The 16157-nt window shown below is 39.5% G+C and overlaps 1 protein-coding gene across 1 annotated transcript in view; it reads right to left on the bottom strand.

The window, feature by feature from the left end:
• The window catches only part of brox (BRO1 domain and CAAX motif containing), a 36478-nt gene that overhangs the window by 14704 nt on the left and 5617 nt on the right, over positions 1 to 16157 (bottom strand). Inside the window, exons 7-11 of the mRNA XM_030127810.1 lie at positions 14778 to 14883; positions 12759 to 12848; positions 12246 to 12331; positions 4692 to 4773; positions 3518 to 3668 (exon numbers count right to left, since the gene is read on the bottom strand). Coding sequence (XP_029983670.1) covers positions 3518 to 3668; positions 4692 to 4773; positions 12246 to 12331; positions 12759 to 12848; positions 14778 to 14883 — 515 coding nt within the window. The remainder of the gene's footprint in view (positions 1 to 3517; positions 3669 to 4691; positions 4774 to 12245; positions 12332 to 12758; positions 12849 to 14777; positions 14884 to 16157) is intronic.

Raw genomic sequence — 16157 nt, 5'->3', positions numbered from 1 at the left:
CAGGAGCGTGAAAGCAAAGACAACCATATTAAGGAACAGTTTTTATCCACAGGCCATCAGGCTACTGGACCACTGACTGACCGCAACTCATATCTCATATCTGTATCTTGCATATTTGCACAACAGTAATAATATTTGCACTCACTGTCTTACCACTGTGACAGTATTTTGTTTCTTGCACAATCAATCAATGTACAGTTTATTTCCTTTATATATATATGTATGTATATATATATACACATATACACACACACACACACACATATATATATATATATATATATATATATATATAAACTCCACACTTTCTGTGTGGAGTTTGCATGTTCTCCCCATGTCTGCGTGGGTTCTCTCTGGGTACTCCGGCTTCCTCCCACTATCCAAAGACATGCACTAATAGGTTAATTGGTTAATCTAAATTGCCCATAGGTGTGAATGTGAGAGTGATTGTTTGTCTCTATATGTCAGCCCTGCGATGAACTGGCGAAATGTCCAGGGTGTACCCCGCCGTCGCCCCTATGTAGCTGGGATAGGCTCCAAGCGACCCCCGTGACCCTAGTGAGGATAAAGCGGGTTCAGAAAATGAATGAATATATATATATATATATATATATATATATATATATATATATATGTATATGTATACACACACACACACACACACACACACTATATTGCCAAAAGTATTCGCTCACCCATCCAAATAATCAGAATCAGGTGTTCCCATCACTTCCATGGCCACAGGTGTATAAAATCAAGCACCTAGGCATGCAGACTGCTTTTACAAACATTTGCAAAAGAATGGGTCGCTCTCAGGAGCTCAGTGAATTCCAGCGTGGAACTGTGATAGGATGCCACCTGTGCAACAAATCCAGTCGTGAAATTTCCTTGCTCCTAAATATTCCACGGTCAACTGTCAGCTGTATTATAAGAAAGTGGAAGTGTTTGGGAATGACAGCAACTCAGCCACGAATTGGTAGGCCACGTAAACTGACGGAGCGGGGTCAGCGGATGCTGAGGCGCACAGTGCGAAGAGGTCGCCAACTTTCTGCAGAGTCAATGGCTACAGACCTCCAAACTTCATGTGGCCTTCAGATTAGCTCAAGAACAGTGTGCAGAGAGCTTCATAGAATGGGTTTCCATGCCCGAGCAGCTGCATCCAAGCCATACATCACCAAGTGCAATGCAAAGCGCTGGATGCAGTGGTGTAAAGCACGCCGCCACTGGACGGTAGAGCAGTGGAGGCATGTTCTCTGGAGTGACCAATCGCGCTTCTCCATCTGGCAATCTGATGGACGGGTCTGGGTTTGGCGGTCTCCAGGAGAACGATACTTGTCAGACCGCATTGTGCCAAGTGTAAAGTTTGGTAGAGGGGGGATTATGGTGTGGGGTTGTTTTTCAGGAGCTGGGCTTGGCTCCTTAGTTCCAGTGAAAGGAACTGTGAATGCTTCAGCATACCAAGACATTTTGGACAATTAAATGCTCCCAACTTTGTGGGAACAGTTTGGAGCTAGCCCCTTCCTCTTCCAACATGACTGTGCACCAGTGCACAAAGCAAGGTCCATAAAGACATGGATGACAGAGTCTGGTGTGGATGAACTTGACTGGCCTGCACAGAGTCCTGACCTCAACCCCATAGAACACCTTTGGGATGAATTAGAGCAGAGACTGAGAGCCAGGCCTTCTCATCCAACATCAGTGTGTGACCTAACAAATGTGTTTCTGGAAGAATGGTCAAAAATTCCCATGAACACACTTCTATAAACCTTGTGGACAGCCTTCCCAGAAGAGTTGAAGCTGTTATAGCTGCAAAGAGTGGACCGACGTCATATTTAACCCCATAGACTAGGAATGGGATGTCACTTAAATTCATATGCGAGTCAAGGCAGGTGAGCAAATACTTTTGGCAATATAGTGTGTGTGTGTGTGTGTATATATATATATATATATATATATATATATATATATATATGTGTGTGTGTGTGTGTGTGTGTTAGTTTTTTTTAGTTCAGTATAAATAGTTTAATTGAACAGTTTATTTCCTTTATTTAAAGGTGCTGTACAGACTTTCTATGTGATCTTAAAAAAGTCTAATTTTTTATATATATGCCTGATTGTAGTCCACAATTTAAAATGAGATTATCAGCACCAAAATAGGTTTTTTCCAAATGCTATTTCCAGCTTCCCTGGTCGGGTCGGACAAGACTGGACTGATTTATGGCAGACTTACATCACTATGACAACACCACACCAACCAGCACAGTTCAGTAGTGAGACATAAGCTTAACGAGTGAGGAGTAAGATCTGTCCTTTTTCCTAAAGAAAGGGATTTCTTGGATTTATTTTTTTGTAATGGTGGACACTGGAACTGGAGCTGGACTGGCAGAAAGAAAAAGAAAACTAAATGGGAGAGTGATAGAGCACAGACTAAAACACCAGTAAACCTCTGCATTGAACCGATGGAGAGAACTAAGGGAGTTAAAAGGAATGAAAACAGACCCGGAGTTGGCCCTCTTCCTTCTACACAGGTATAGAATGCTTCTGTTCTTTATACATATACATTGGAACATGGTATTTGACTATAGTGGCTGTTGGTAGCTCAGTCAAACACCTAGTAAACGCTTCTGTGTTAGCCGCACAGCTAGCTCTTTGGCGTCGGTAATATGTTTTATTTGCAGCATTGTTTCAGACCCAAACTAAGGGCTTTGTAAGGTGAGACTGAAATGTTTCTGAATGGAGTTTCATGTTCATGCAGGGGCCTGGATACTAAACTGTCCTTCAGGAACAAGAAAATTATAAAAGTAGAATACTGTGAATGCAGAAGGCTGAAGCAGCTAGCACTGAACTGCTAATGCAGGATGATGAAGATGCTGAATGACTGAAGTAATGTATGAAAATGTGTGAATACTTTGTGGAAAAGCTAGAGCAAATGTATGTTATTGGGACATGTCTTAGAACACCGACTGGTCTGTGAGGAACACTCTGGAGCTCCGGAGTAAAAGAGACATAGAAGCAGGAGTCGGACTTTCAAAGTTTGGTTTCACTTTCATTTTCACGCCAATTACTAAACTACGCTACAAACGGACTTTATGAAGTTTACTTGTTATCTCATTTCAAACGTCACTTTGCAACCTGCAAGTTACTGTCTGGAAAAAAGAAATGCAGAGTTATAAAGAGTATCCGCTCTTCAGTCATTAGCTTCAAAACACCTTGGCCAGAGTTATGCTTTTACGACAGTAGGTGCTAGTGCTCATGGGAAGCGGAGTCTTTGTCCCCTAAAAACACCACCGATTCTGGCCGAAGGTGTCGCTGCAATCCACTTTAAACGAATTCTCTGTACAGGACCTTTAATTTTAGTTAAGTTAAGTTATGTTATATGCTATGTTAGTTATGTTAGTCGTGTGAAGAGAACTTGCAAAGAAAGAATTTCATTACTCAGTACTGCTGTGTATATGACAATAAACTTCTTGAATCTTGAAAAAGGAAAATGTGTCTGTATTCTCTGCGAGCGCCTCACATGAAGCCATTTTCTCTCTGGCATTTCTCCAGCGTGTTCTTAATGAAGCCACCCAGTTTGAGGAAGAACAGCTGCTCCGACGGCTTGGCAGTGGTGCCTGGGCCTTTGGTCTGACGATATTCTTTACACAGCGACTCAGCACGGGAATAACCTTAAAACAAACATCTTCATGTTAATACAACAGACAATCCAGAGAGGCAAACAGATTGGACTCTTCAATTTATACATGGATGTGTTCAAAAACAACTGCGGAAACAAGCACACAGGAAACACCTGTGTAGTGACCTTTTTAGGATGGTTTAAATGGGCTTTAGCTCCAAGTTACTAAAGCTAAACAATCTACTCTCAGGGGTTCATTAAACAATACTCTCTGCTCTCATCCATAACCTTTGTGTGCTGCAGTGATGTTTTCCCACAGTCTACCGATGAGGTTTAGGAAAGTTTATCACAAGAAACCATAAGGATCATAAAAATAAATCTCCACATTTTTATTCTGTGTAGTACTAATCTAGTTGTAGCTTATCCGTAAGTTATTTTACCCTGCATAAAAAACTGACATTAAAGAAACAAAACCTGATCCATGCTTTGAAAAAAAAGCTCTTTAAAAATAGTTGAATGGGCTCTATGCACAGCCCCACTACTTCCTGAACTTCAGGTGGGTTCTTTATTTCCTGTCTTTCTGATTAATCCAGGTGTGCCTAATTAATCAGTAGTCACAACAAGAAGTAGCAGGGACACCTGGATTAATCAGTGTGTCCAATAATGAAAGACAGGAAATAAAGAACCCACCTGAAGTTTAGCAAGTAGTGGGGCTGTGCATAGAGGCCATTGCTCAACTTGCTAATTCCTACAATATCTGTCACTGATTTAGCTATAGATCATGGGAAAAGTGGCTCTGGGGCATAAAAGGCAATGTTTGCATATTTTCCCCAAGAAGCGTTATCTGATTTTCCCTTAAAAATTTTTAAACTGGAAAATATTGATTACATATACTGTAAGGTCCCTATGCGGTATTGTACAAAAGTTTTAGGCCACCAAAAGGTTTGTTGTTGCAGCAAAGTTGTCATTTCCATCTCTACACATTTCTCAGTCTATATGAATATGCAGTAGAATATATTGCAATATACTCCAATATACTGCTCGAGCAGAACACATAGGAAGTATGTCAACGTACACTTTTCTGCCTCCTGGAGGGATCTTATGGCTTCACCACACTTGTCACTGGCCAGTAGTGTCTGTCCATGGTAGCAGTAAGCCTGTAAACAGTATGAATGAGTGCAACCATAAGACTGGGTGTATATACAGACAAAACAAAAAATGAGTATGGAAGGTTTATCCTCCCTTTCTTCATTTATTTATCCCTTTCTGCCTTTTAATGGGGAAGAAGCCTGCAACTATTGATAACTGTCAACATAGGCAGTACGTACAATTCTGATTTAAACACTCACAGGATTTGCACTACATTATCTTTGCATAATAATAATGAATAATGAAAGTTAAATGGGCTTGAAAAGGTAGCACATCTATAAGCTATGTGGTGAGGAGACTTTGCGTTATCGGTTTTGGGATCTTTTTATTTGAGTGGGTCCCTTCCTCAAACCTTATAACTACATTCATGTTCTTCTTTTAACTAAAAGGCTCAAATCTGGATGCAGTGGAAAAGAGGCGCTTGTTTTTTCTGAAACTATGTACTTGTCATGCATGATCATTTTTCCTAAAACACAATAATAAGGTTCAACTGGTTAATAAAGCTCATGTGCTAAGACAAAGTTCATGATGGAGTCTGTTTTGTGCTTAGAGCCCTTTGCTGACTCCATGTCTAAATCACTCTTCACATGGGACTAGTACAACTTATGGACTTGCCATGATTTGGAAATTCACCCCTCACATCTGAGATGCACGTAACGCATTCACGTGGGATAAGCAAAGTGTATTTTTACTCAAATTAGTAATGTCGCTCCCCAGTTCTGATTTTGAGGGCAGGCTCATCACTTCCAGATAACTGTTGAAAGACAGAAAAATGTTCCTCACTCTAGTTGTGCACGTTCATCCATCTCACAATCGTTTGAGATGATGCTGAAGAATTTAAGCTTGGTCTTTCAGTGAACGTTCATGTTATATCATGACATGAGCCCACTGAGTCTCCACCCATAACATTTTAAAAACTTCCACTTATCAACAGTAGCTAGCCTCCATTGTCTTTGGCCAAAATTGGCTTAATAAATGCACAGAGGAAACAAAAGTGTTGCAAAATCCAACAAACTATAGATATGTCAGTTCACACAGGACTAGGATTACCACAGGACCTCAGTGTTTGTTGAAATAGAGGAGGACATTTGAAGTGAAATTTTTTATTTTACACATTACAGACCTGGCAGATGTGCATAGGATTAAGGTCATTAAGATCTGTGATTATTTCAATTTACCAGAGGTCAAGTGGCTCATGGTAACACTATCTGGTTTGACTATATCCACGAACAGCCTGTACCCTGATTTCAATGTAGAGAACTTGAATAGTTTTTCTCACAAAAACCCTTAAGCACACTCCTAAGTTCTACAGTGTTTCTCTTGTACTTCTCTATAGCAGCAACAGTGTACAACACTAGTAACCATTAGCGTACAAATGTAGTCAATAAACCTCTGGTAATACTTGAATATTTCCCACCTGGCAGTACTGGTATATACTAAAAAGCATTGGTCCACACTCAAAATCTATACTAACATTCAAACTACCTTTTGTGTAAATAAACAGCAGAATGTATCTTCTACAGACACAGTGCTCAGGATGTGAATACACATTTCTTAACCAATCAGGAGCAAGTAATCTTGGTAACCAGCCCAGTGGCGTGCACAGACATTTAGAGGGGCAGGTCCTCAGCCAACGAAAAAGGGCACCCCTCTCCCGAGCCCGACAATCCTGATCTGCAGCGTTTTCATAAATACTGGTCCATAATAACTTGCCATCACTGTTTATTCAGTATTACACATATGTTAGCACTCTACAAAACAATGTACTGCTACTGCAATGGCCTTACACTTTTCACACCAAATAACTAGAAAAAAACAAACAAAAAACATTCTACTTGTAAAGTTCAATGAGCATAGGCCTTAAAGCTATACCTACCGATGTGGCATTTCTCATAGCACTTAGTAAAAGTTTGAACATGAATAACCCGCCTCCCTCCAAAGCCCCGCCCCCTTCCCTCTGCCTGAGCTCTGAGGCTCCTCCTCCCTCCTCCTCTCATCTGATGCGCGATGGAAATGGAGGAGGAAGCAGAGGCGGAGGTCCGGTCCGTTTTGGCGTGTCCGCGGACCCCTCCCTCAGTAATCAGATGCATCATCCACCTGCCGGGGGCCCGCGGCTCCTGTTCCATCAGTAGACCTGGTCTGTGCAGCACCGGGTCAGTGTCTTCACTGCAGTGCCCAGGGGATGGGCGCGCGCACTGTGAACGCGCGGCCTCCGCGTATTTTCCGTGGGCATTTGAAGTTTCATAGTCCATACAATTATCATCCTACATCATCTTACATTGTGTGACACCATGTACATCTACCTATATGAGTCCCACCGTCATAAAAGCTGAGCTTTATGCAGACCTGTTCAGTCCAGTACAGCTGACTTCCGGACTTTTATCTCCATCCTTCATTCATCAGACTCCGGTTTGTGCCCCTCGGTTGTCATTTCTGTTCATAAATTCGTTTAATCCCTTCCACATGTGCATGTCGGTTCTATCCAAACACATCCTAGACAGTAGACTGTGGTCAGTGACAGGAGAAGCAGTGCCAGTGAAGCGTCAGATTCAGAGGGACACATATCGGATGTGAGGCGGCGATAATGGATCAGATGCTGGACGGCAGTAATGGATGATTGACAGGAGGCTCAGTCAGGTTCGGCCAATTATTTTATTCGGACCGAATAAAATGATTGGTCAGACTTTTATCAGAAATATATGAGAATTAAACATTTTTGAGTTTCAATACCTGGCGGATTTCTTTTACATTTTAGTTTGACACACACTTATTAGTGGCATTTTAAGATGACAAAAGAAAAGTGTAAAAATGCCACATCATACGGTATAGCTTTAAGACATTTCAGATATTCACATTTTTTGTAAAAAGCTTGTCTGTAAATATAAACATTTTTATGTAATTTTACTTTTTTTACGCTAAAACAAAGAGACAAATTTACAGTTTTCATTATTTATTGGTTATTATGATAGCATTTTACTGGTCTGATCCACTTTAGACTGAAATGACCTGAAATTATTTGAACATCCTTGATTATTAATATCTTCAGTGTAATTTTTGCATTTCACAAATTCATCCCAGGGGCAGGATTGAACCCTCTGGCAGGCCGGATTTGGTCCCCGGGCCACATGTTGGACACCTGTGTTGTAGACATACAGATTTTTTTTCAAGCTTGTGTAACTTATTATAATGACAAACAACAACTTTGACAATAATTTAATAATCTGAAACTTCACATCCCAATATTTTCCAAAAAAGGGGATTTGATTTAACTTTAATATTGTGTGTAATACTCCAATCAATGCGAATGTAACATGAAGCCTAGCGTCTGGGTGCCCACCTCTGATCTGCTCCTCTGGTCGACTCCCCAGAAACTACACTAACTAACTAAACTAAAGGGGTTGGACAAAATAATGGAAACACCTTCACCTCAAGATGATAGTGCCCCAATCCATACAGCTAGAATTGTTAAAGAATGGCATGAGGAACATTCTAATGAAGTTGAGCATCTCGTATGGCCGGCACAGTCCCCAGACCTCAACATTACTGAGCATTTATGGTCAGTTTTAGAGATTCAAGTAAGACGTCGATTTCCACCGCCATCGTCTCTAAAAGAGTTGGAGGGTATTCTAACTGAAGAATGGCTTAAAATTCTTTTGGAAACAATTCACAAGTTGTATGAATCAATACCTCGGAGAATTGAGGCTGTAATTGCCGCAAAAGGCGGACCTACACCATATTAAATTATATTTTGTTGATTTTTTAAAGGTGTTTCCATTATTTTGTCCAACCCCTGTACATTGCCTCTGTTCAGCCTGACACCACAACAACACGCACTTTTAGACACAGTTTAGAATAAGAGGCTATTATAGATTTGTGACTCTGGAAATATACCGGGTACTCACAACTTTTCACACAAATAAGTAGCAGAGGATTTTGATCAGTTTGCTGGTTCGCCCCTCCATCTCTCCTCACATTATCAAATGCACTGAATTAGTATCACCGGGCCGTGGTCCGTGACCTCTCTGCTTGCGATAGCTAATCAGCTGACACACGTTCGTGTTGGGTTACTGGCTACACTAACCAGCCAAACTTGTGGGGAACGGGACAAAGACTTGCTTAAACAGTTGTAAGTCAAAGGTACCGCTATTCTTGCCAGTTTGTCTCTTACAAAAAGTCGAGGCCATGCGATGTGTGATCAGCAACAGCGGAGCTCCGACCGCATTAGTCGAACACGGAGCCGGAGAGAGAGGCAGTGAGAGGAGGAGGACTCAGGGAAGGACAGGAGGCACTGGGAATGATCTGGATTTAACTTAATATTAAAATATGATTATAATGTCATGTCGATGCGGACTCTATTGTCTTCTTTGAATGAGGAAAAAAAAGAAATAATTACATTAAAAAAAAAAAAAAAAAAAAAAAAAAAACGATCGCCAGAAGGGCACCGAGGCCAGAGGGGCTGGTCTTGAGGGACACCTCGGGTCTACCTGTGCACATCCCTGAATCAGCCCATCTCACCTCTACCTGCATCTGTGACGACAGACTGACTACAGCCAGGATCGGCATGTATTTCGTACTGAATACTATACCTTTGTGTAATACAATGGATTGTACAGGCATCTGTTTAATACTATTGAGTACAAGCTATTAGACTTACCACTGTCTGTCATAGTCTATTGTTGCCAGGACTGCAGTGCTTTGTGGGACATTCAAGCGAGTAAAGTGTCCAGACATTGTACACTGTAATATTCACTCAGATACAGGATGCAAATCACAAACTACTGGTTTCAAAATATAGAAATAGAATAGAATAGAATAGAATAGAATAGAATAGAATAGAATAGAAAGCCTTTTATTGTCGTTATACAAGTACAACGAGATGTCAAGCTACACCATCATGTGCACACAAAAGTAAGCAAGTAGCAATATATACAATAAGACTAATATACAAACAATAAAATAAACACTAAAGACTACAAGAATTTACATAAACTGTACAGTAAAACTAATATAAACTACTGGCTATTAAACTCACATAAATAAATTGTTCCTCAGGCATGTGCAAACCCTGAAGGTGGATAGGCACAGCAGCAGGTATGGGCATAAAGTGGCTAGAGTGACTGGTATGAATATAGGTAGCAAGGCATTATAACACTTATTTGCAGTATTTAGGTAGCTAGACAGTAAAACTGCAAAGGTTTTCAGTGAAAATATGAAAATAAATAGGATAAGTGGTAGTAATAGATACATTGCTGACAGGCTGGCTGTCTTTGGAGGTAGTGCAGTAAACAGTTTTGCGACATTACTAGTACAGTGGAAGTTCTAGATGAGTGAAATGAATGAATGAAATATGGTTCAGACATACTGTTTTAGCCTACTAATAAGCATGGCATTTTGGACACTCCCAATGTGTAGGAACAGGGCGGGACTGAGACTCATTTTCAGCCCTGGAGTTTCATACCTCACACCGGCCCACTTTAGATCATGACCGATTATTATTAAAATCATGGAATTATAACCTTACATGTTAGGTCTACACACTGTTCTGCAAAGCCTTCTAATTCAGTGTATTTTCTAAAATATTTCCAATTCAGTGCAAGTAAAGGTTGCTTCACAATGTGGATTTATTTCAACAGTGAGTGTACATCGACATCTCCAACATTATTATTCCTCACAACACAACAATAACAGAATCTATATTTTTGTTCTTATAAGTGTTAACATTTTTCAAACCTTTAAAATGTTTGAAATGAAATGAAAGAATAGGAAAAAATATTAAATAAAAAAAAAATAAATAAAAAATAAAGCTTGCTGCACTTTCTAATAACTATCATTTTTGTATCCTCTGCAACAAAAGATTTCCATCACAACTTACTTGTGGTTTGTTCCATCGTTGCTATTGAAAACTTTTGGTATAGTGATATTAGGGGTTTGATGAGGATGATAAGAAAAAAACTGTCTGTATGTCCTGTGACTGAGGGTGAGCAGAGGAACCAAAGCTAACAGCAGACTCATCTTCATCTGTCTCATTTGTGACTAGTGGTTCAGGGTTGTGCTGCTGAGCTGCTCCTCTGTCATCAGCAGACTCTGCTCTCCCTTTCACACTTCCTCCAGTTTGTCTAGACTCACCTGCACCTGGATCCCAATAAAAAATAATATCTACAGACATTTGGACTTACTTTACTAATTAAGATATTTACATTGGCAAAATATGCAGCTTTATTTAATATTACTTTGTGCTATTGCCTTTCAGTTGTGGGCTTTGTGTATTTACTGTCTCACTTTTAATAATAAAAATTAAAATAGGTCAGGACTATGGTTTGGGTCTAGAAAGTGGTTTTATTGGAACTAATGCTTGTTCACACAGTCTGTTCCAACAGCTCACCTTTTCCTTCCATCCTGACAGGAACAATCCCCTCATCACTACTGGCTCCTGGCTCTGCTTCTGACACTAAAGCACATTTTAAAAATGCTCATAATTCTCAGCACAAATCTTCTGTTTTGCAAGGCCTTGGTGTCAGTTTCATTCATGTAGTGCTGAATCCTGGAGCATCTCAGAGCACCTTTCATACTGAACAGGCTTACACCATACTCTTCAATGGAGCCTATTTATTAATAATCTTCCCTCTCTGAGCGGTCCTACCTGCCCACTCTGGACTTGTGGGCTCATGGCCGGTGTCTGCTGCTGAATGTTCTTTCTGACTCTGAGGAGCTACAAGACAAAGTTTCCCAGTTATGTGGCCTCGCATCATACTATTATTTAAACTGCATAACGTTATGTTACACGCCACAATGCCACACAATTCACTGACTCGATAATTAACTAACTTGAAAGGTGGTTTACCCGGTTCATCGTCCTCATTAGTTGTTTCCAACTGGGAGGTCGTTTTTGTGACAAAGTTGCAGATTTTGTCACATTTGGCTGCGTTTGCTTCCAGAGCTTTCCTCTTTTTAATTCTTGCTTCTCCACACCACCCTTGTTCTTTCTACTATCCATGTTTCAAACAGCAAACACAGCTGACCATCCACAGCCTACAGAGCACAGATCGTATATGCTCCACAGCTACAGTCTAGAGCTACTAACCGTATGCAAGGACATGTTACTTCAGGTCACGATGTGTCCGCAAAAAAAGAGGAAGAAAACAAACAGTTTGCTAGTAGAGGGGGTGGGGCCCAGGAACAGCGGCTGCAGATTACGTGATCAACTCAGTGCTATGACTGAAAACCGGCCCCAAAAAATAAATAAATAAAATATTAAATATATATTTAACGTGAACTCCAGCCCTCGCGGCCCAAATATTATACCGGCCCACTGGGAATTGTCCCGGTCCTCCCGATTAGCCAGTCCGGGCCTGTGTAGGAATCTAATTAGAATCACATACTTACAGACTTTCTAAAATCACTTTGTGCCAAAAAAACAGATTTGGAAACAAGGCTCATCAAAGTCAACAAAGCTGACTGAGGACAATGTGTCTGGACTTACATAAGCCATGTAGAAGTGCTGCTTCAGCTGCAGATACTTCCTCCACTTGCTGCTGCACTCTGGCTCCAAAGTGTTGAGTGTGTGGTCTGGAGAGACACATAAGCTAATGTTACTTACCTTAACTATGGTTACGTCTATTATTATCACAAATCACAACTAGAAAAGCACTCGGAGAGCCCAGACCTCCACCAAGGAAGATAAGCGCCCCCCCCCCCCCCCCCCAATCACCACCAAAATTGAGTAATTTGTTCCTTGTGCCAGTATCAACATTTTTTGAACATTTCATCAAAATCCATCCATAATGTTTTGACTTCTCTTGCTAACAGACAGACAGACAGACAAACAAACAAACAAACAGACAAACAGACAAACCCCAATGAAAACATAACCTCTGCTGTCCTTGGTGAAAAAGCAACATCAAGTACAGCAGGAAAAAAACAAAACAAAAAAACTGCCATATTTATCCACGATTATGTGGCTGGGACAGACATGATTAAAACCAAAATCACTCACCAGCTTTTTGGTAGAAGTTAGCCGTCTCAAACGCCAAAGCGGCAATGAGAGTAGCATTGTGCTTGAGCTCAATTGCTCGGGCAATTGTCACTGTGAAAAAAAAAAGAAATCCATCATGATAAAAACACAGAAAATATGGAATTGTTAAAATAGATTAATTTCAGAAGTTCAGATATTGGTCACATTTTCTTTTTCATAGTTGAAAGTCAAAATGAATGCGCATATGTGTATATATATATATATATATATATATATATATATATATATATATACACACACACACATATATGTATATATATACACACACCATGACCAAGACATATCATTTCAAAACTTTTTCCACCATTAATGACACCTATAACCTGTACAAGTCAACTGAAAAACAAACTGAAGTATTTTAAGGGGAAAAATAAAAAACTTACAATAACCTGATTGCATAAATATACACACCCTTACATTAATACTTTTTTGCAGCACCTTTGGCTTTTATTACTGCACTCGGTCTGTTTGGATAGGATCAGCGTGGCACATCTTGATGTGGCCATATTTGCCCACTCCTCTGTATAAAAATGCACCAAATCTGTCAGACTGCGAGGGCATCCCCTGAGCACAGCCCTCTTCAGATCACCCCACAGATGTTCTATCGGACTCAACTCTCGACTCTGGCTGGGCCATTACCAAACCTTCATCTTCTTCTGGTGAAGCTATTCTTTTGTTGATTTGGATGTGGGCTTTGGCTCACTGTCGTGCTAAAAAATGAAGTTCCTCTTCATCTTCAGCTTTCTAGCAGAAGTGTGAAGGTTTTGTGCCAACACTGACTGATATTTCGAACTGTTCAAAATTCCCTCTACCCTGACTAAGTCCCCAGTTCCAGCGTAAGAAAAACAGCCTCAAAGTATGATGCTGCCATCACCATGCTTCACTGTAGGTATGGTGTTCTTTTGGTGATGAGCAGTGTTGCGTTTGTGCCAAATATACCTTTTGGAATTATGGCCATAAATTCAACCTTGGTGTCATCCGACCATAACACATTTTCCTACATATATTTGGGAGATTGAAAATGTGTTTTTAAAAAATTTTGCCGGACTTTTCTTTCTTTCCTTTCCTTCTTTCTTTTCTTTTTTCTTTTTTTTGTACTTTTCTTCACAAGATAAGGCTTTGGTTTTGCCACCATACCCCATAGCTCAGACATGTGATATTGTTGTCATATGCACTACATCGTGAGTATTTGCTAGAAATTGTTGCATCTCTTTCAGTGTTGCTGTCAGCTTCTTGAATGCCTCCCTGACCAGTTTTCTTCTCGTCTTTTCATCAGTTTTGGAGGGATGCCCAGTTCTCGGTAATGTCGCTGTTATGCCATATTTTCTCCACTGGATGATGACTGTCTTCATTATGTTCCATGGTACATTTAATGCCTTGAAATTATTTTGTATCCTTCTCCTGACTTCTCTTTTACCTTTGAAAAATGAGATCTGACTGATGCTTTGGAAGCTCTCTGAGGACCTTGGCTTGTACTGTAAGACGCGTCTACAAAAATGTCAGGAAAAGCCTACTACAACAGTTAAATTTTATTTGTGGTTAATCAGAGGCACTTAAAATGGTGGCAGGTGAGAGCTGACCACCATTTAATATGTGTTTAAATGTGATTGGTTAACTCTGAACACAGCCATATCACCAGTTGCACACTTGTGCAACCACATTATCTCAGTTGTTTATTTTTACTTCCCCTCCCTAAAAGATTTCAGTTTGTTTTTCTCTTGAATTGTAGAAGTTATAGGTTACATTAATGGCTGTACGTACATACGTACCTACAGACCTACACACACACACACACACACACACACATCAAAATTATCCTTGTTTCATTGCACACAACATGCAGAGGAAAATTTAGACACAAAAAGAGGGTAGAAGCAGAATCAAACTGAAACATTTCACATACAATATGCACCTTGGGAATTACATACTACAAATACAATGTAGTTTTATTACATCAGTGCAGTGTTTGACCTATAATACCTTCCTGTGCTTCTGCTTGGCACTGGATAATATAAGCATCAATCACTCTGGGCTCCAGGTCTCTGCCCTTTTCAGCTGGAGTGATGAGACGAGGGATGTGCACTTCCTGCATAAAGAATTATAACAAAAAACAAAGAAGCTCAAAAGGGTTTTATTCATTTGTATCTGAAAAAATACAGGATGGGACTATTGAGCCAATCAATACCAACTCACCACTGTCTTTCCAATTTGTGGCATAGATTACCTGGAGAAAATTCGTGTAAAAATTCCATGACGTCTTATAATGTACAGTTCTATTCCAAATATTTTTTGTTAAGTAAATTTCATCATTAGTATGTGTATTTTAAGCCTCATCAATTGCTTTTTTTTCCACTGGAGTGCATGGAAAGTTGTATTGAACATACAACAAACCTGAAGCATTTCACTGCTTACCCAATCTTTCATTTAAATCCATATCTCCATTAGGGTTCAGATTATATTTTGATTCCATAAAATATAGTTCTTTCATATGGAGAAGTTACAGAACTACAACAAATCTTATTAAATATAGACTATAATATAGCATCAGAATTTTCTTGATTTTTTGTGTGCAAAGACACATGAAATGAAGGTCATCAAACTTATTACAGAAACAAGGAGTTTTTAAATTCATGGCAACAAAAACAAGTTTCTCAACAAGAACAGAATATCAAAATGTTCTTGATGATGGACTGTTCAATTTATATATAATATAACCAGTGATAAAATAAATACCTCCAAAGTTATAGTATAAAAATTTTACAGATGTTCATTTATAACTCCTTAAACAAACACATTGACAAGGATCCTTAAGGTTTCCTGAGTGTTCAATACAAAGGGTTTGTCTCCTTTCTGTACCTACCTAGCCTACTTTCATAGACTTACACAAAAAGTTTTATTTTTGATTCCAAGGATACATCTCATTATGCCATATATTGATATTCTACAACTATGTAAACCTCCAGATGCTGCTAAAGCAGCAGCTGAAGTCACCCCCATTTGCCATTACCTTGCAACAGCAATATTTCCTAAAAATCACATCAAAGCTCTTATGCAATTTTATCAACTTGTATATCATTCATGCATATACGTAATACTTAATAGTGCCTTTAATACATATTCAGCTCCATATAATGACCAAACATGACCTTTGACCCGAACTCATTTTGATATCATGTTGGAAAATACAGCAAAATCATTAGGTTAGACTTTTAAAATCTAAAATAACATTCTTGCCCTACCTTGTAGATTCTATTGCTTTAAATATGTTAAACACACTATATTTATACATAAAATATATCAAGCTTTAGAATCTACGAGGAGGGCAAGATGTTCAATTTTAAGTTAAACTAAGAATGTTTA

This window comes from Sphaeramia orbicularis, chromosome 24 (genome assembly GCF_902148855.1).
Source record: "Sphaeramia orbicularis chromosome 24, fSphaOr1.1, whole genome shotgun sequence".
In the NCBI taxonomy this organism is placed as follows: Eukaryota; Metazoa; Chordata; class Actinopteri; order Kurtiformes; family Apogonidae; genus Sphaeramia; species Sphaeramia orbicularis.
This window is presented reverse-complemented; position numbering and strand designations above follow the sequence as displayed.